Genomic DNA, 21,093 nt, shown 5'->3' on the forward strand with positions numbered 1-21,093 from the left:
GGTATGGCTTAAATAAAGTCAACACTGACTTTACATTGGGGAAGTGCAAACACAAATGAAAGATGCCAGTGCCGGGGACCTTCTAGGCTGAGGGGTCCCAGAAGATAGAACTGAACCTCATGAAGATCGGGGTCCCCACTGGGGGGTTGAGGTTTGGTGTCTGTTGGAGAGGGAAGGGGAGAACGGGCCCCAGATGCTGCTCTGGGGACATAGCAGGTGGCAGGTGGGAGTCAGAGAAGGAATTCATGTTAGCTCAGCCCCAGGTCCCAGGCAGGACAAGCAGTCCATTGAGGGTACCATCTGGCGGGGCTTAAGCAGGTGGATCTGAGAGCGTCATCTGCCTCCCCAGGGAGGGGGTCATCTGCATCAGGCCCCAGCTATCGGTTTGTCCACATGATAAGCACCCTTCTGTCTTGTGTCTGGGGAACCTAGGGGTGACCAGGCTCTCAGGGTCTACTGTCAGCGTGGGGAGGGGTAGCTTTGGCCTACTAACCATAGGGGTATTTTAGCACCTCGTTGTCTTCCGGCTTCCCTGTGAGGCCATGCAGGATAGTGGGGATGGACAGCACAGCAAGCTCAGGATTCACGCAGGGACAGAGCCTCGGGGTGGCATCCGAGCCGGGCAGCAGAACCAGCTGCCTCACCAGGCCCTGCAGAGGGAGGGGCAGGGCACTCAGACCTGTGCTGTTGGAGGGCCTGACGACCCCTGGGCTCAGCCCACCCAGACCCTGAGGGAGGGGTGGCCAAGAGAGAGGAGTCTGCCTGTAGGTTTAGGGGGCACTGGGAGCAGTGGTTGAGAGCTGTGCACGGTTCTAAGGTGATTACGCCATGGAACGGGTTCTTCCTGTGGACTGACCTAGAATGAGTGGGTGCATCGGTCATTTGTCTGTATGTCTACTTGTGTGTCCATCTGTCCACTTCTCTGCCCATCCATCTATTCATCTCTCTGTTCATCCATCCATCTCTTTGTCCATTCATCCATCCATCCATCCACCCACCCAAATGCCCACTCATCCATCCATCCATCCATCTACACATCCATTCATCTATCTGTTCACCTAGCTGCCCTCCAATCTGTCCATATACCATCCATCTTTCTATTATTCTGTCCATCCATCTAGCTGTCCGTCCATCCATCCATCCAAGCATGCCATTGGTAAATATTCAGATCTCACCTCTTATGCACAAGGCATGGTTCTCAACACTGGACACAGCAAGAAACAAAAGCCCATATCCTCACTGAGCAAGGTCCCCCCACCCACACACTAAGGGGGATTCAGGCAATGACCAAACACACAGCTGGTCTGAAGGAGGTCATGGCTATAAAGACCATCCAGAGAGGGGATGAGAGGGCTGGGTGTGGGGGCATCTTCTCAGGGGTGGGCAAGGTCTTCATGGTACAAGGGTACAAGGCAAGGCCCCAAGGTCACTGGAGAGCACCACGGCAGGATTGGGGACTCACGCTCCAGGAGGAGGGCACAGCAGGTGCTAAGGGCCTATAGGGGAGCGTGCCTGGCTAGCAGGGGTCTCCTCGGAGCCCTTATGTTTCCCATTCCCATTTGGCACACACAACTGTTTAATTAGAGCATCGGGGTGCCAGCTAGCGGGGACAGACCCCAGGAGCACTGGTGTCGGGAGGGCCTGGTTGGCAGCGCCTCCATCCTTACCGTGAAACGGCCTTTAGTCCTCCTCCGACTGCCGATGAAGAACCGGGCTCCTCGCACAGATAGGGTGGCTGGGAAGGGCATGTCAGCCATTCTGAAAACATTGGAGGGTGGTTTTAGGGCCACAGGAGAGCAGACTCGAGGCCCACTTACGCAGAAAGGACAGTGGGTAGCACCATGAGGCTGTCTCAGTGTCGAGGGGCAGCTGTGACCAGCTCCACCAACTGGGTGCCTTAAACAACAGAAGTGTGTTCCCTCATGGTGCTGGAGGCCAGAAGTTGAGATCAGGGTGTCAGCTGGGTGTGTCCCCTCTGAAGACTGGAGGGGAGTCTCAGCTCGCAGAGTTCCTGGCTTATGACCAAATCGTGTGGCCTCTCCTCTGCTCCTCTTTTCACTGGGTCACCAATCACTGACTCAGGGCCGCCCTCCTCCAGCACGACCTCAGCTGAGCTCGGTTATCCCTGCAGGGATGCTGCGTCCAAACGACGCCCCATTCCCGGTTCTGGCAGATGTGAATTTGGGGGACATGCTTTGCCTCCGGACAGGGTCTTCTACTAAAGCGTGTGCTGCAGAAGTGCTCAGTGGCCCCTCTCCATCTCACAGAGGCCTCCAGTGGCTTCTGTCCACATGGGGTCCCCAGTCTGGCTCCCTCCTTTGAGCCCAGGGTGAAGGGACAGATGGTGTCAGAGTTAGAGGGGGTTCACCTTGTTGGTGACCCAGGGGGTGTAGGAAGATGTGGCCGGAGTTGGGACTGAACAATTTCTAGTCTGGAGCATGCCTGGGGTTGTGTCAAAGCTATGAAGATTGTACTGCACCTTTAATTGGGAGTTTTGCTATTTATTCCCTCATCCCAGAAGAGGAAACTGAGTCAGAGAGGTTAAATGATGGGTTGAAAGTTACAAAGCAAGACCTGTGCCTCAGGACATCCCTGGCAGTCCAGTGGTTAAGAACCTGCCTTCCAACGCAGGGGACATGGGTTTGATCCCTGGTCTGAGAACCAAGATCCCACATGCTGTGGGGCAACTAAGCCTGTGCAACAGAACTATTGAGCCCCAGAACTCTGGAGCTGGGGGACACACTAGACAGAAGGCCCTGCACCAGGAGGAAAGACCCCACCTGCTGGGGCAACTGAAACCAGACAGAGCCAAAAATAAATATATATATATATAGGGGGAAAAAGCCCTGGGCTGGATCAGTGCAGCTCCTTTTGGGCTCCTGGTGCCAGAGTTCACCCTGACCTTCCTCTGGGCCTTTAAGCGATGCTACCAACTCTTTAGCAGTGCTCTTACTCAATGATCAAGTCCAATCCACACAGCGAGGACGCGGGCAGGCTTCGGCTCCCTTCCCACCCGTGCGTCCCCACCCACCGCTTTTCTAGTGGGGCAGCTCCAGGTCCACCAGCGGAGCCTGGCGCTCCTCCTCCAGCCTGACCGCATCCGCCAGGGCTCAGGCCCTAGGCCCAGGGCCACGTGTGTACTGCGAGCTGTCCCGGGGCAGCCACATGTACGGGCTGGCTGTGTGGACCGACCTTGCCAGGTAGCACACAGCCCCACGTGACCCTCTCAAGGTGTCGCTGTACCTACATGTCCATGGCGGGGCCGCAGTCCGTAGTGAGCGAAAAGGAGCCCTCGGACACGGCCAAGACCAGCACGTGCCACTGGCCGTCCACCAGAGCCGGGCTGCGGAAGGACACGCGGGTCTGCCAGGCGCCTGCCCCGTCCTCGCTGAGGAAGAGGAAATGCAGCTGGGTGGGCGAGTAGCGCAGCCCCAGCAGCAGCGAGTCCCGCTCCTCCGCCACCACTGCCAGCAGGTACTCATTCTTCTGCAAGAGAGGGGGCGGGGGGTGGGGTGAGGTGAGGGGCGTGGAGGTGAGGGGCGGGGCACCGAGGGGCGGGGAGGGTGGGGGCGGGGCATTGAGGGGCGGGGAGGTGAGGGGCGGGGCACCGAGGGGCGGGGAGGGTGAGGGGCGGGGCACCGAGGGGCGGGGAGGGTGAGGTGAGGGGCGGGGCAGGTGAGGTGAGGGGCGGGGCAGGTGAGGTGAGGGGCGGGGCATTGAGGGGCGGGGAGGTGAGGTTAGGGGCGGGGCAGGTGAGGTTAGGGGCGGGGCATTGAGGGGCGTGGCGGTGAGGGGCGGGGCACCGAGGGGCGGGGCAGGTGAGGTGAGGCGCGGGACGTTGAGAGGCAGGGCGGGTGAGGGGCGTGACGGGTGAAGGGGCGGGGCAGGTAAGGGATCAGGACAGGTGAAGGGGCAGGGGAGGGGCGCAGGTGGGGACAGGTGAGAGCGGGGGCTCCAGACTGCAGTGCCTGAGTCTATCATAAGACCAAACAAACCGCCCGTGTCCCTGAGGACAGCTACGGTCAGTGAAACAGGAAACTGCCAGTGCTGGCGAGGACATGGGGAAATTGGCGGCCCTGTGCACTGTTGGTGAGGGAGTAGTGGTGATATTAATAAAAACAGTAAGGAACGTTGGGGTACATGTGCCTTTTTGAACTGTGGATTTCTCAGCGTGTATGCTCACCAATTAAGAAATAAAAAAGCAATAAGGAGACTCCTCAAAAATTTATGTGGAATTACCAAAGAATGCTCAAACTACCGCACAATTGCACTCATCTCACACGCTAGTAAAGTCATGCTCAAAATTCTCCAAGCCAGGCTTCAGCAATATGTGAACCGTGAACTCCCAGATGTTCAAGCAGGTTTTAGAAAAGGCAGAGGCACCAGAGATCAAATTGCCAACATCCACTGGATCATGGAGAAAGCAAGAGAGTTCCAGAAAAACATCTATTTCTGCTTCATTGTCTATGCCAAAGCCTTTGACTGTGTGGATCACAATAAACTGTGGAACATTCTGAAAGAGATGGGAATACCAGACCACCTGACCTGCCTCTTGAGAAACCTGTATGCAGGTCAGGAAGCAACAGTTAGAACTGGACACGGAACAACAGACTGGTTCCAAATAGGAAAAGGAGTGCGTCAAGGTTGTATATTGTCACCCAGCTTATTTAACTTATATGCAGAGTACATTATGAGGAACGCTGGGTTGGAGGAAGCACAAGCTGGAATTAAGATTGCCAGGAGAAATATCAATAACCTTAGATATTCAGATGACACCACCCTTACGGCAGAAAGTGAAGAGGAACTCAAAAGCTTCTTGATGAAGGTGAAAGAGGAGAGTGGAAGGTTTGGCTTGAAGCTCAACATTCAGAAAACAAAGATCATGGCATCTGGTCCCATCACTTCATGGGAAATAGATGGAAAAACAGTGGAAACAGTGTCAGACTTTATTTTTTTGGGCTCCAAAATCACTGCAGATGCTGACTGCACCCATGAAATTAAAAGACGCGTACTCCTTGGAAGGAAAGTTATCACCAACCTAGATAACATATTAAAAAGCAGAGACATTACTTTGCCAACCAAGGTCCGTCTAGTCAAAGCTATGGTTTTTCCCGTGATCATGTATGGATGTGAGAGTTGGACTGTGAAGAAAGCTGATCGCCAAAGAATTGATGCTTTTGAACTGTGGTGCTGGAGAAGGCTCTTGAGAGTCCCTTGGACTGCAAGGAGATCCAACCAGTCCATTCTGAAGGAGATCAATCCTGGGTGTTCATTGGAAGGACTGATGCTAAAGCTGAAACTCCAATACTTTGGCCACCTCATGAGACGAGTTGACTCACTGGAAAAGAGTCTGATGCTGGGAGGGATTGGAGGTGGGAGGAGATGGGGACGACAGAGAATGAGATGGCTGGATGGCATCACCGACTCGATGGACATGAGTTTGAGTGAACTCCAGGAGTTGGTGATGGACAGGGAGGCCTGGCGTGCTGTGATTCATGGGGTCGCAAGGAGTCGGACACGACTGAGCGATTGAACTGAACCGAACTGAACCATCTGACTGAGCAATTCCACTTTTGGCAGACACCCCAAAGGACCAAGAGCAGTGTCTGGAAGAGGCAATTGTACACCCCTGTTCTTACCTACATTACTCTCAATAGTTAAAGTGTCACAGCAACCAGTGTCCATCAGTGAAGAAACGGATAAGTAAGATGTGGTGCATTCATGCAATGAGATATTATTCAACCTTAAAAAGGAAGTTCTGACATCAATGTGGATAAACCTTGAGGACAATATGCTGAGTGATGTAAGCCAGTCACAGAAGGACAGCTAGTGTACAATGCACTCATATGAGACCGCTGAAGGGGTCAGGGTCAGAGACAGAAAGCAGAGTGGGTACCAGGGACTGGGGGGTGTTGGGGAGCTACTATTCAGTGTCTGCAGAGGTCCATTTTGGGGACGATGAAAAAGGTTCTGGAGGTGGGCAGTGGTGATCGCTGCACAACAGTGTGACTGTCCTTAATGCCACTGAACCATACACTTAAAAGGGCTAGAAGTAAAATTCCACTTTACATATATTTTACCACAATTTTAAAACCTCTCACAACCCGCATGATCACCATCTCCAAACACAAGCAACCCCAGCTATCGGGGACCTGCCTCGATATGGACCCAGGGTATCCTCGGGATGAACGGCGTCGGCATCAGCGAGAGAGAGAGAGAGAGGGAGAGACAGGGGCTGATGATTCCTTGGTTTACGCAGGAAACCAATAAAACCCCAGCGCGGGGCTTGCTCTGTTTACGTAGGCCGCAGGCGCCCTCTCGAATCACTTGAGGCACCCCACCAGGGCATCCCCTCGAGTGGGTCTTAGAAGCCCAGGCAGATAAGTAAACTCAGAGGGCCCAGCGCTCCAAGAATCTCAACCAGAAAAAGGAGAATAGAGAAAAGGATGGAAAAAGAGAAAGAACGACACGGGGAGACCAAGCTTCAGTGAGCAAGGCCCAAAACTTTCTTTTCCAGTGCTGCTTTTATACCCTAAGTTGTGCACATAAAAAATAGAGAAAGGGAGGTATAGAGTCACGCCAAAATCACACGGGGTCAGCAGTCTTGACCCTTATCAGGATCAGGGCTTATTTTTGTATGTCTCGTGATATACAAAAGTTTTAGGTGGTTTACATCATCTTCTGGCCAGGAGGCCTGCTAACAGTTTATGGCCCTCTCTCCTAACAAACGTTAGTTAGCTAGAAAAAGGCTTATATTCTTTCAAGGTGATTTTCCTAAAGTCAGCGCTATTCTCCAAAAACACATGACAAGGTTACATTCCTATAAGGCAAGGGTGTAGTGAGCTACAAGAAAGGAATTTATTAACTTAAGATCTGATGTGGTTAAATCAAAGGCTACTACTTATTTTCTCTATATGTGATTAACATATTTCCAAGGATACAATAGATAGAGGAAACTTTGCAGCAAGCATTGATTCAACAATGAAATCTTTTTTAGTACTATTCTAATGATTTTAACTTCTTCAACAAATTCCTGTATTTTAGAATATTAGGCTTTCTGTCCTTGCATGGTTGGGAGGCTGTAAACAGTCACATTCGTAGTTGTAAGAACCCGGACAAACTTGTCATGCAAGTTAGAAAGCTATCAGAGGGGCTTGGATTGGAACACTCCTATTAAGCCGAGGAGAACTTTTTAACTACAGCTCTGAATTAATGTTTTCAGAGAAAGGTGGTTGGGGGGAAGCCCCCGTAAGTATTAGAGGACTTGTAAGAGGCGTAAGATAGTAAGGCAGTCAGACTCCGGTTTTCTTTGGGGTAGATGCTCGGGTAAGTCCAGGGGGTTCCTCGAGTCCTGATTAGCCTTTGCCCGTCAGGCCTCTTCCCCAATTGACCTTTGCCACGGGTAGGATTTCCCTCGCTGGCTCCCGGTACCCATCTGAGCATCACTTTCCAGCTTGAACCACAGACAGACCGTACATACTTGACTGTTTGTTAATGCAACTTAGAGTTTGTTCATTTCTAGCCTAAAAATAAAGAAGGCTGAGTGCCAAAGAATTGATGCTTTGAAACTGTGGTGCTGGAGAAGACTCTTGAGAGTTCCTTGGACAGTAAGGAGATCAAACCAGTCAATCCTAAACGAAATCAACCCTGAATATTCATTGGAAGGACTGATGCTGAAGCTGAAGTGCCAACACTTTGGCCACCTGATGCGAAGAGCTGACTCACTGGAAAAAGACCCTGGTGCTGGGAAAGACTGAGGGCAAGAGGAGAAGGGGGTGACAGAGAATGAGATGGTTGGATGGCATCACCAACTCAACAGACATGAGTTTGAGCAAACTTCAGGAAATAGTGAAGGACAGGGAAGGCTGGCATGCTGCAGTCTATGGAGTCACAAAGAGTCGGACACAACTTAACGACTGAACAACAATTTCTAGCCTAATATCACACAAAAGGTAAAGAATCGAAAGTGAATAAATCTACATGCTAAGCAGATATGTAAAATACAGAATATAATCTTTTAGCAAGTCTTTGCCCATGTGAAAGTGTGAGTGAAATTTCACGCAAGTATTACACTAAAGCAGAAAGCATTCATGGTCCTCAAGTTTAATTTAACACCTAATTTAGTAACATCCATGTGGACAGTTTGGGTCACTTGGCCTCTGGCCACTCCAGCGCCAAGGGAACACTCGTGGCCCCTGCGCTTATCTTCCCCTAGGAAGGATCTCCAGGAGCCAGCTCTCAGGAGTGTGTGCCGGAGGGCACAGTGGGATGACATGCTCACGGTGTGGCTGGGGCAAGGCAGGAGCTGGGGAAGACGCTGACGTCACAGTCAGCGCATCTGGGCTGGACAGACACCTCCACTCCCGCCACGTTCACCTCCCAGGACCACAGGACCTGAGCAACCTGGTCCTTCCCAGCGAGGGCAGGAGCCCCACACAGTGTGCCTGCCCAGAGGAGTCAGGCCACTGCCCTTCTGGTGGCTGTCACTCACCCCTAGAAATACTTGTAGCTGGAGAAGACCAGTGTCTGGTCCAAACCCTGAGTTGACCCTCAGTGAAGGTGAGCTGAAGGGAGCTGATCATGTGATGAACTGAGTTTATTTATCCTGGTGCCCAAGGGGGTGCACCCAAGGTTGGAAGTTTAGGCCAAGTGACCCAGACAGAGGGCCTGGAGGGGCAGGGCGGCAGGTGACCCAGAGAGAGCTGGAGGCGATTGCTGGGAGGCAGGAGCCTTGGGAGCCGTGAGGTTGGGGTTCCTGGAGCAGTAGTGAGAGGTCAGTCGGTCAGGACAGTGGAGACATCAGGGAACCTGTCCTGAGTGAGGGCAGCCACCAAGCCCAGGTCAGGACAGAGGGAGGCTGGGAGGACTGAGTCACAGGTGGGACCTGAGGCAGGCTGGCCCTCAAGTGACGTGCCAGGTCAGCAGCAGGGCTCTGGGGCCGAGATGGGGACATAGCAGGCTGGGCGGGAGCATGCAGGCTGGCAGAGCAGGGACACAGAGGAGGCCGGGCGGCAGCAGCTGGGCTGGCAGGAGGAGGCGGGCACGCAGCAGGCGGGGCGGCACACAGGGCGACAGAGGAGGGACACGGAAGAGGAGGGTCTGCAGCAGGGGGAGGACTCACAGCACACAGGCTTGCAGCAGACAGGTGTGCAGCAGACGGGCCTGCAGCAGACAGGCACAGAGCAGGCCTGCTGGCAGGGGGAGAAGGTGCAGCAGGAGGGCTGGCAGCTAGACTGCTGGCAGCATGAGAAGGTTGAGCAGGGGGAGGCCTCACAGCAGACAGGTGTGCAGCAGACGGGCCTGCAGCAGACGGGCACACAGCAGGCCTGCTGGCAGGGGGAGGAGGTGCAGCAGGAGGGCTGGCAGCTAGACTGCTGACAGCACGATTCTGGGCAGGAGCTGCTGCAGGCTGGCTGGCAGCAGGGGCTGGACTCGCAGCTCACTGGGGCACAGAGGAGGGTCAGGTGCGGGGCTGGGGTGCAGCAGCTGGGGGCACAGCAGGGGGGCTCGCAGCAGCTCTCTGGACAGTCATAGCTCCGGTTGCTGGAGCAGACGGACAGGGTGGAGGCTGCCATGGTGGAGGCGGTGGGGTTGGAGGAGGGTTTGAATGTGTGTGAGTGTATGAGCTGTGTGTGTGAGGTGCTTGGGGATGCAGGGCTTTTATACCTGGCCCCTGGCTTGTGTTGTCCCCACAGGAGACTCCCAGGCCCTCCCTTCCTTGTTGGGTTTGAGAGCTGGCAGCAGGAGCCCCTCATTAGTGCTGGCGTAGTTTCCACAATAGTTTTCACTCATTAAACCTGTGAGCGTAAATATCCCATGTTGCAGAATGTTTTCCCATTTCATCTTTGTTTGGCTCCAAAAAAAGATATAGAAAATATCTGAGGTAAGATCCTAAAGGAAATCAACCCTGAATATTCATTGGAAGGACCTTTGCTGAAGCTGAAGCTCCAATCCTTTGGCCACCTGATTCATTAGAAAAGACCCTGATGCTGGGAAAGATTAAAGCAGGAGAAGGGGACAACAGAGGATGAGTTGGTTAGATAGCATCATTGACTTAATGGACATGAGTCTGTGCAACCTCTGGGAGATGGTGAAGGACAGGGAAGCCTGCTGTGCTGCAGTCCATGGGGTCACGAAGAGGGGGACACAACTGAGTGACAGAACAACAGGAGCAATGCTGAGGGAAGGAAGGAAGTTTCTGTAAATAGACGAGGAAGCCCAGGCACAGAGACGTTAAGCAACCATCTCCAGGTCACACAGCCCAAATATCAGCACTGGAAGCCAGCCATCTGTGTATAGGATTGAGGCTCTTACCCAGGCCTTCCCCCAGGCCAACTTCAGTGCTACATGCAGAAGGAAGCATGTGTCCAAGGTTGTTTACCACCAGGCAGCTGAGCTGAAACTTTACCTCAGAGGCGGGAAAGAGCAAAATTAACACCACAGAGAATCAACTCTGGTTTTTTGCACAAACACTGCTAGTTCCTCCAAACCACAGAAGTATGCCTGCTTGCTCAGGTGCTCAGTCGTGTCCGACTCTTTGTGACCCATGGACTGGAGCCCGCCAGGTTCCTCTGTCCCTGGGATTCTCCAGGCAAGAACGCTGGAGTGAGGTGCCGCTTCTACTCCAACACAGGCAAAGCATAAATCCCCAAATACGATGAGAAAAATTGTAGCAAACAGATCATGTGTTTCGCTGACACCAAAAGTGATTGCTCAGTTGCTAACAAGGAAGAAGGATGAGCTAGGATAAAACAGTAAAGAGAGGACTGAACACAAACCGCTCTGAGCTGAGTGTACCAAGGGGCATGTGTTTTGACTGGAAGGGTCTCATGAATTCAAGAGCATTGGATTTTTAGGGCCCACCCTAGTCATACATTGGCAATTTTTAAATGAACCGAATGAAGGGCAGCTCCATCTCCAGGCAGGAAGAAACGGTCGACAGTCTGGAAATGAACCCTGACCAGGGGGACCCCGGACCTCTCCCACCGAACAGTGAAAGACACAGAGCTTCTGGGGGAATACTGGGGACTAAGGCTGATTTTTCCTATTTTCAAATTATTACATCTTTTGCCTGCATTGGCAGGCCAATTCTTTACCACGAGTGCCACCTGGGAAGCCCCTTCTATCTTTCTCAAGAGAACAGCAGTGTATTTTCACATAAGCAAGAGCCTGGAAAACACTCTACTCCTGTTTCCCTCTTGGAGAAACATTTAAAGAAACAAGACAAATGATGGGGCTCCCCTGGAGGTCCAGTGGTTAAGGATCCACCTTCCAGTGCACGCGTTGTGGGTTCAGTCCCTGGTCAGGGAGCCAAGATCCTGCACACCCCTCAGCCAGAAAAACCCAAACACAAAAAAGAAGCAGTGTGGTAACAAATTCAATAAAGACTTTAGAAATGGTCCAGGTTAAAATAGTCTCAAAAACAAAAACGAGAAAGAAAGAAGACAAACAGCCAAGTGACGAAACATACAGGAGCACATGGGGAACTGGGCAGGTGTAGGTGAGAAGAAAAGGAAAAGAAGTCTAAACAGCCAGAGCAATGGGTTCTGTTGGTACACAAAGTCTGATCCTCCCCAGGCAGCGACCCTGGTGAGGTTCTGATACTTTATTAATATCAGGTGTATTGAAACGCTAAGCTTTTGGACTGTTGTTGTTCAGTCACTAAGTCCAATTATTTGCGACCCTATGGACTGCAGCACGCCAGGATCCTCTGTCCTCCATTGTCTCCTATGCTGCTGCTGCTGCTAAGTCACTTCAGTCGTGTCCGACTCTGTGTGACCCCATAAACGGAAGCCCACCAGGCTCCCCCGTCCTTGGGATTCTCCAGGCAAGAACACTGGAGTGGGTTGCCATTTCCTTCTCCAATGTGTGAAAGTGAAAAGTGAAAGTGAAGTCGCTCAGTCGTGTCTGTCTCCTATAGTTTGCTCAAATTCATACCCACTGAGTTGATGATGCTATCTAAGCATCTCAGCCTCTGCCGCCCTCTACTCCTTTTGCCGTCAGTCTTTCCCAACATTAGTCTTTTCTAATGAGTCAGTTCTTCACATCAGGTGGCCAAAGTACTGGAGTTTCAGCTTCAACATCAGTCCTTCCAATGAAAACCCAGGACTGATCTCCTTTAGGATGGACTGGTTGGATCTCCTTGCAGTCCAAGGGACTCTCAAGAGTCTTCTCCAACACCACAGTTCAAAAGCATCAATTCTTCTGCAATCAGCTTTCTTCATAATCCAACTCTCACATCCATACATGACCACTGGAAAAACCATAGCCTTGACTAGATGGACCATTGTTGGCAAAGTCATGTCTCTGCTTTTTAATATGCTGTCTAGGTTGGTCATAGCTTTTCTTCTAAGGAGCAAGCATCTTTTAAATTCATGGCTGCAGTCACCAACTGCAGTGATTCTGGAGCCCCAAAAAAAATAAAGTCTGTCACTGTTTCCATTGTCTCCCCATCTATTTCCCATGAAGTGATGGGACTGGATGCCATGATCTTAGTTTTTTGAATGCTGAGTTTCATGTCAGCTTTTTCACTCTCCTCTTTCACTTTCATCAAGAGACTCTTTAGTTTCCCTTCACTTTCTGCCATAAGGGTGGTATCATCTGCATAACTGAGGTTGTTGATATTTCTCCTAGCCATCTTGATTCCAGCTATCCCGTCTGGCATTTCATGTGATGTACTCTGCATATAAGCTAAATAAGCAGGGTGACAATATAGAGCCTTGATGCTCTTTTCCCAATTTGGAACCAGTCTGCTGCCATATATCCAGTTCTAATGATTGCTTCTTGACCCACATACAGGTTTCTCAGGAGACAGGTAAGGTGGTCTGGTATTCCCATCTTTAAAAATTTTGCATATATTGGGTTTAATAAAATGTAATTAAATAAACTCTACCTGTCTTTTTTCATTTTAAATGTGGCTGTTATATGAGTGGGGCTTCCCCTGTGGCTCAGCAGTAGAGAATTCGCCTGCCAGCAGGAACTGCAGCAGACACAGGTTTGATCCCTGGGTCAGTAAGATCCCCTGGAGGAGGGCACAGAAACCCACTCCTGTACTCTTGCCTGGAGACTCTCATGGACAGAAGAGTCGGGACAGTAAGGTTACAGTCCATAAGGTCACAAAGAATCAGACTTGCTTGAAGCAACTCAGCACACATGCATGCATATTATACTATGTACAATTACATTTGAGGCCCTCAGTCAAGGCCCTCACACTGCCCCGCAGGTTTTTGCCTACCCAACACTGTCCCGACAGGGCCAGGGTATGTCTCTCCTCCCCGTATTTCCCAAGAGGGATAGCTGCCTTAATACCTGAATTCCTGAGGGCATTGCCCAGTGAGCACCTGCCACTTCCAAATAGCCCATCCCCCTTGGCTGTCGGTCCCTGTGATGGATAGCTTCAAGTGTCAACTTGACCAGGCCACGGTGCCCAATTGTCTGGGGAAATATGTCTGGATGTCATGACACAGTTGCTTCTTGGGTGAGATCAATACTGAAATCAGTGGACTCTGAGTAAAACAGATTGCTCTACACAATGTGGGTGGGCCACACCCAAGCAGTTGAAGACCTTGAGAACAGACTGAGGTCCCCCAAGGAGAAGGAGATTCTACCAGCAGGTCATCTGTAGCTACAACACCAACTCTTCCCAGGAAGCTCACCCTGCAGATTTGGGCCTTGCCCGCCACCAAACTGTGTGAGCCAGCTCCTCAACATCAGTCTCTCTGCATATGTGCACATGTCTTATTGGTTCTTTCTCTGGAGAACCCTGACTCACACAGGCTCCCAACATCATTGCATGTGGCTCTCACCATCCAGACCTTTGCACACAGCAGGAAGCACTCACACTCATGTCCAGGGCACTAGGGAATGGCTGGCACCAGCCTGTCTGAAGCTGTTTCTGAAGTAAGCTTTACATATTCAAGGCAGATGTTTATTAAATGGGTCTCCTTTGTCCCTAGTGAGGCCCCATGTTCTCAGTGTGCAAGCCTGGGGCCCGAACATGTGCCCCACTGCCACCCCATGACTCGCTTCATGCAGGGGTCTACAGGTGAGCAGGATCCTCTGGACTGGAGGCTGCAGTGGACTGGTGGCCACAGGACACCCAGGCAGAGAGTAGCAGGGTGTGGTTAGCCATGCCTGGTGATGTTACTGTCCTGGACGCAGCTCAAGGCCAGTTTCTAAACCAGCCCCGCCCACTCTCCACAACAGAGGTCTTTCCCAGGGTTTGAACAGGTATGTACTCAAGGCACAGAGAGGGCATGACAGTGACTTTATTTGTTAACAGGCAGACCCCTCACCTAGGACAAAATCCATGACCAACAAGGATGGAGAGCAGGATGCTGGCTGACACTCAGGGCCTGGAGGGAACAGGAGCCAGCCCAGGCTGCTAACAGGCAAGTCTGGGGCAGAAGGAGACCCCAGACTGGGCTCAAGGCTACAGAAATTTCAGGTGAAAGTCAGCGCTGGCTCTGGAAGGAGTTGGTAATGTGCCAGGTCAGCAACAGGGCTCTGGGGCTGAGGTTGGGAGGCAGCAAGCAGGGCGGGAGCATGCGGGCCGGCAGAGCAGAGACACACAGGAGGCTGGGCGGCAGCAGCTGGGCTGGCAGGAGGAGGTGGGCACGCAGCAGGCGGGGCGGCACACGGGACGGCAGAGGAGGGACACGGAGGAGGAGGGTCTGCAACTGACCGAGGAGCAGGGGTTGGGCTGGCAGCACGAGGAGGCTGAGCAGGGCGAGGCCTCACAGCACACGGGCCTGCAGCACACAGGTGTGCAGCAGACAGGCCTGCAGCACACGGGCCTGCAGCACACAGGTGTGCAGCAGACGGGCCTGCAGCACACAGGTGTGCAGCAGACGGGTCTACAGCAGACGGGCACACAGCAGGCCTGCTGGCAGGGGGAGGAGGTGCAGCAGGAGGGCTGGCAGCTAGACTGCTGGCAGTACAAGGCCAGGCAGGAGCTGCTGCAGGCTGGCTGGCAGCAGGGGCTGGACTCGCAGCTCACTGGGGCGCAGAGGAGGGTCAGGCGGGGGGCTGGGGCGCAGCAGCTGGGGGCACAGCAGGGGGGCTCGCAGCAGCTCTCTGGACAGTCATCCACGTGCCAGGAGGAGTCAGTGCAGGAGTCACAGGACCCAGGCATGCAGACCCGGCTGCCGTAGCTCAGGTCACTGGAGCAGACAGACAAGGCAGAGGAAGCCATGTTGGAGGCGGTGGGGCTGGAGGAGGGTTTGGATGTGAGTGTGTGTGAGTGAGTGAGTGAGTGTGTGAGTGCTGCTCAGGGCTGTGGGCCTTTTATACCCCGTCCAGGTGTGTGTTGGGCCAGCTGAAGGCTCCCTGAGGCTTCCCTTTCCTTGTTTTTTGTTTGAGCCCATATTACTTCTTGTTTATTTACACAAAAGTTTGCTGCTTGTAAAATGCATGTCCTGGTTGAGGGCTGGATCACTCCTGAGTGATGTGGGGTTCTCTCAGCAAACACAGGACTAATCTAGGGTCCCGAAGCCCCACCCGTGTGTGCCTGCCAGCTGCTCCCCTCCCACCTGTCTCCATGGCTGAGTGGTTGTGAACCCCCAGTCTCAGTGACTTGGCATCGCAGAGCCCAAAGTTGGGACAGTGCTGTCACCTGCTGTAGGACGTCCCTCTCAAGCACCAGGGCTGAACAGTGGACAGACCAGCCAAAGGGAGAAGGAGTAAGTGAGAAGAACCAAGACATGTCTCGAGCACAGAGCAGGATGGAGGGAAGGCCCAGCTCCATCAGGCAGGGTCTCCAGAGATAGAATGTGTGCAGCAAAGGGAGAAACAGAATGTTTTCCAGAGAGAAGGGAAAGAAACATGATGCTTCAGATTTGGAACTTTGACCAAACACAGGACAAGATGAATGGAAAGCGGTGCATGGTGACGTGTCTGACACCAAATACGAGGAAACAGCCTAAAAGCTTCCAGAGAGCTTGGCATCCGACTTCGCTCAGCCAACCAACATACCTGAAGACAGTGCAACCAAATCTTGAGTCTGAGGGAAGTGGATTATCAGGTGGATGGAGATTACAGCATTTTGGATAGGACAGCTATTCTGAGAAGAAGCCTCTCGTACAGTATCTGTAAAAACCACCTTGAGGGTACATGGTCCAGAAAAGAAGCGACCCCAATGGCAGGCAGAATATAGAAAATAACAACAAAGAACAACAAAGTCAGCAAAAAGCAGACTAAGGGAGAGGCGGGTCATCGGGTCGACCCTGTAGAAGCAAGTGCTTGTTAGCTGCCCCACCCCTCTGGCTTCGACCCACTCTTTGCAATGTGCAGTTCTCTGAGTTTTGACAAACACAGACACACCCCCACCAGACCACACAGGCCCCCAAACTCCTGTTCCACTGGAATCAGTCCCTCCCTTGGTCCAAAGCCCCAGGCAAGTGCTGATTCACAATCCCTGCAGTTGTGACTTTTCTAGGCGGTCACATACATGGAATCGTACACCAGGTGGCCTTCAGGGTCTGGCTTCTTTTGCTCAAAATGCAGAGGCCGTGGTGCTGTGTGGATCCGAGGCTCACCCCTTTTCCTGCTGTGTAGTGTCCGTGGTGAGTGTGCTCTACCATGTGTTCATTGGACAGTTGGGAGACATTTTTCATGATTTCCTATTTTTGATGATTATGAACAAACCTGCTCTCAATGTTCTTTGTGAACAGGTTTTTGTGTGATCGTGTTTTCGTTTCTCTAGGATAACCACCCAGGCACGGCACAGCTGGATCGGATGGGAACTGTATGTTTGGCTTGAGAGGAGCCTGCTAAGCTCTTTCCCCAAGTGGCTACGCCATTCTGCATTCCCACCAGCAATGTGTGAACGTTCTTGTGGCTGTATATCCTTGGCCATCAGTAGATACTGTGAGGGCTTTAATTCTGGCCATTCTAATAGGTGTGAGGGCTTCCCAGATGGCGCGGTGGTTAAGAATCCACCCGCCAATGCAGGAGATGTGAGTTTGATTTCCTGGGTGGGAAAATCCTCTGAAGAGGGAACTAGCAACCCACTCCAGTATTCTTGCCTGGGAAATCCTATGGACAGAGGAGCCTGGCAGGCTACAGTCCATGGGGTGGCAAAGAGTTAAACACAACTTAGTGACTAAACAGGGCTTCCCTCATAGCTCAGTTGGTAAAGAATCCACCTGCAATGCAGGAGACCCCGGTTCAATCCCTAGGTCGGGAAGATCTGCTGGAGAAGGGATAGCCTACCCATTCCAGTGTTCTTGGACTTCCCATGTGGCTCAGCTGGTAAAGAATATGCCTGCAATGTGGGAGACCTGGGTTCGATCCCTGGGTTGGGAAGATCCCCTGGAGAAGGGTAGGGCTATCCACTCCAGTATTCTGGCCTAGAGAATTAAGAGTCAGACACAACTGAGCAACTTTTACTTCACTTCACTTAGTGACTACACAACAACAATAGGTATGCAGTAGTACCTTAGTATCGGAGAAGGCACTGGTGACACACTCCAGTACTCTTGCCTGGAAAATCCCTTGGATGGAGGAACCTGGTAGGCTGCAGTCCATGGGGTTGCTAAGAGTCAGACATGACCGAGCGACTTCACTTTCGCTTTTCACTTTCATGCACTGGAGAAGGAAATGGCAACCCACTCCACTGTTCTTGCCTGGAGAATCCCAGGGGTGGAGGAGCCTGGTGGGCTGCCGTCTATGGGGTCGCATAGAGTCGGACACGACTGAGGCGACTTAGCAGCAGCAGCAGTACCTTAGTATAATTCAACTTGCATTTCCCCAAAGACCAGTGATATGTTGAGCATCTCTAATGTACTTATTTGCCAAACTTCTCCACAGTGGCTGTGTCATTTATGATATCATTTTATGTATAAAAGCTCCAGTTTCTCCACATCCTTGCCAACACTGGCATGGTAATTGTTTTTAGTTCTAGCCTTTCTCATAGGTATGAAGGGGACTTTGTTGCGGTTTTAATTTGCACTTCCCTGATGAATAATGATGTGGAGGATCATTTTATATGCTTATTTGCCATCCCTGCATCTTCTCTGGTATTTCTTCAAATCTTTAGGCCCTTTTCTTTGATAGTTTTTCTTGATGTTGGATTTTGAGTGTTCTTTATATATTTTGGATACAAGTACTTTAGTCAGATGTGTGACTTGCAAATATTTTCTCCAGTCTATGGCTTGTGTTTTCATTCTTTAAAAGTGTCTTTTGATGAACAAAATGGTTTAATACTGCTAAAGTCCAGGGCACTACTTTTTTCTTTTAGCGATCATCCTTTTGGTATTGAAATCTAAGAACTTTGCCTAACCACAAGGTCACAGAGGTTTTCTCCTATGTTTTCCCCTGAAAGTTTTAAACTTCTACATTTTATATTTAGGTCTCTGATAAATTTTGATTAAAGTTTTACATTAAGTAAAAATTGAGGTATGGGTCAATGTTTACTCTTTTGTTTTGCATATAGACATCCATTGTTCCAAACTGCCTTTGCACTTTTATAAACAATCAATTGATTTCATTTGTGTGGGCCTGTTTTTCTTTTCTGTATTCACACGGGCCTGTACTTTTGCCAGTATTGGATTGTCGTGATTATTATAGCTTTATGGTAAATACAGAAGTCAGATAGGATAAGAGGATAGGATAAACCTCCCACTTTCTTCCTCATTTGCAAATTTTGTGGCTCCTTGAGCTTCTTTGCCTTTCCAAATAATTTTAGGGTCAACTTATTGATACCAACAAAGAAATCCTATTTTTTACTGGAATTAGTTTGAATCTGTAGATCAATTTGGAGGTGATGTGCTGTGTTTAGTCACTTAGTCATGTCCAACTCTTTGTGACCCTATGGACTAGCCTGCCAGGCTCCTCTGTCCATGGGGATTCTCCAGGTAGGAATACTGGAGTGGGTTGCCAAGTCCTCCTCCAGGGGATCTTTCCAAGCCAGGGGTTGAACCCATATTTCCTGCATTGTAGGCAGATTCTCTAACATCTAAGCCACCAAGGAAGCCCAAGAGTACTGGAGTGGGTAGTCTATCCCTTCTCCAGGGGATCTTCCCAACCCAGAATCAAACCAGAGTATCCTGCATTTCAGGCAGATCCTTTACCAGCTGAACTACCAGAGAGGCCCCAGTTTGGAGGCAACTGATATCATAGCCATATTTAAACATGTAGACATGGTCTAGTTCTACACTTATTTGTGTCTTGTTTTTCTTTCATCAGTGTTTTTATAGATGTCATTATGTATATATTCTGTAAAACTTATAACTGCTTTAATTTTTCATTCTAATATATTTTTAAACAAAAAACTTAATTCAATTTTTATTGCTATTATATAGAAATGTAAGTAGTTTCTAAAATCATTTGCTTATTTATTATTATTGCTATTTTTGGTTGTGCTGGGTCTTCATCCCTGTGTGAGGGCTTTTTCTAGTTGCGGTACACGGGCTTTCTCGTTGCGGTGGCTTCTCTTGTTGTGGAGTATGGGCTCATGGTGCACAGGCTTCAGTGGTTGCAGCAGGTAGGCTCAGAAGGTGTAGCTTGCAGGTCCTAGAGTGTGTACATGCTTGCACGCTTAGTTGCTAGTCGTGTCTGACTATTTGTGACCCCCATGGACTGTGGCCCACCAGGCTGCACTGTCCATGGGATTTTCCAGGCAAGAATACTGGAGTAGGTTGCCATTTCCTCCTCCAGGGGATTTTCCCAATCCAGGGATCGAACCTGCATCGCCTGTGCCTACTGCTCTGGCAGGTGGACTCTTTACCACTAAGCCACCGGGGAAGCCGCTGAGGGTGTGTGGGCTTCAGCAACTGTGGCATGCGGGCCGTAGTTGCGGTGCACTGGCTTTTGTTGCTCTGCAGCCTGTGGAATCTTCCCCAATCAGGGGTCGAATCCATGTCCCCTGCATCGGCAGATGGGTTCTTATCCACTGAGCTCCCAGGGAAGTCCAAGAAATATAATTAATTTTTAGTACTCCAAGCTTGCATCCTTCAACTTGCTAAATCCTCATGTATTTCGACGAGTCTTTTTGTAGATTATTAAGGGTTTTCGATGTGGACACCCACATCCTCTGTGAGTAGAGATGATTTTATTTCTTTGTTATGCACCTTTTATTTGTTATTTTGCTGCACAAGATGTGATCTTAAGTAAGATGCTGAAGGAACGCAGAGAGGAGACATCTGTGTCTTGCTCCTGGTCTTAGAGGAAAAGCATTCAGTCTTTTACAAAGGTCCTCATCAAAATACCAGCAACCTGAATTCAGCAGCACATTAAAGAATTGTACACCATGACCGAGGGGGACCTCCTGACAGAATGCAAGGGTGGAAGGAGTGATATGAAAATCAATGAATATCAGATGCCACATTAATGGAATGGAGGGGAGAATACATACTCATCTCAACTGATGCAGAAAAAGCTCTTGACAAAATTCAACACCTTTTATGATAAAAACACTCAACAAACTGAAAGTAGAAAGAAACTGCCTCAACATAACAACAAAAAAATACGTATATGAAAGACCCACAGCAAACATCACAATCAGCATTGAAAGACTGAAAGCTTTTCTTTTAAGATCAGGAGCAAGGCAAAGTCGCCCGCTTTTGCCACTGCTGTTTATCAGTCCTGGAAGTTTTAGGAGAGCAGCTGAACAAAAGAAAAAATAAAAGGCATTTAAGTTGAAAAAGAAGAAGTAAAATCATCTCCATTCACAGATGTTATATGTACATAATCCTTATATGTACAAAATCCTAAAAATTCCATACCTACACACAAAACCATTACAACTAATAAGTGAATTCAGTGAAACAGCAGGATACAAAGTCAATATATAAAAAATTAGTTGCATTTCTATACACTAATAATGAATAACCCTAAAAGGAAATTACAAAAATCATTCCATTTAGAATATCATCAAAAAGGCAAAATACTTAGGAATTAATCAAGGAGGTCAAAAACTTACACAGTGAAAACTACAAATCATTGTTGAAAGAAATGAAAGAAGACATAAGTAAATGGAAAGACACCCATATTTATGAATTGGAAGCTTTAATATTGTTAAGATATCATTACTAGCAAAGCAATCTATATATTTAATACAGTTGCTATCAACATCTTGATGATTTTTCACAGAAA

General features: G+C 50.1%; 2 protein-coding genes across 2 annotated transcripts in view; both read right to left on the bottom strand.

Annotated features, from left to right (window-relative positions):
* The window catches only part of TSPEAR (thrombospondin type laminin G domain and EAR repeats), a 98,439-nt gene that overhangs the window by 21,042 nt on the left and 56,304 nt on the right, over positions 1-21,093 (bottom strand). Inside the window, exons 4-6 of the mRNA XM_088834813.1 lie at positions 3,248-3,486; positions 1,668-1,758; positions 494-650 (exon numbers count right to left, since the gene is read on the bottom strand). Coding sequence (XP_088690939.1) covers positions 494-650; positions 1,668-1,758; positions 3,248-3,486 — 487 coding nt within the window. The remainder of the gene's footprint in view (positions 1-493; positions 651-1,667; positions 1,759-3,247; positions 3,487-21,093) is intronic.
* LOC129548574 (uncharacterized) lies at positions 8,919-15,254 on the bottom strand. Its single transcript, XM_055415085.2, has 2 exons — positions 14,495-15,254; positions 8,919-9,626 (listed from the first exon to the last, which is right to left on the bottom strand). The coding sequence occupies exons 1-2, from the start codon at positions 15,191-15,193 to the stop codon at positions 8,919-8,921; spliced, it is 1,407 nt and encodes a 468-aa protein (XP_055271060.2). The 5' UTR covers positions 15,194-15,254.

The sequence above is a fragment of the Moschus berezovskii genome, chromosome 1 (genome assembly GCF_049115385.1).
Source record: "Moschus berezovskii isolate FMDL1 chromosome 1, NW_MosBer_1.0, whole genome shotgun sequence".
Lineage (NCBI taxonomy): Eukaryota > Metazoa > Chordata > Mammalia > Artiodactyla > Moschidae > Moschus > Moschus berezovskii.

What these genes read in the sequence shown, in the direction of transcription:
- LOC129548574 (XM_055415085.2), bottom strand. Translation starts at nt 15,193, where the DNA reads ATGGCTTCCTCTGCCTTGTCTGTCTGCTCCAGTGACCTGAGCTACGGC. An exon ending in CAGCCCCAGAGCCCTGTTGC is followed by an intron (nt 9,627 to 14,494) that starts TGACCTGGCACA and finishes TCACACACACAG; the next exon opens with CTCATACACTCACACACATT.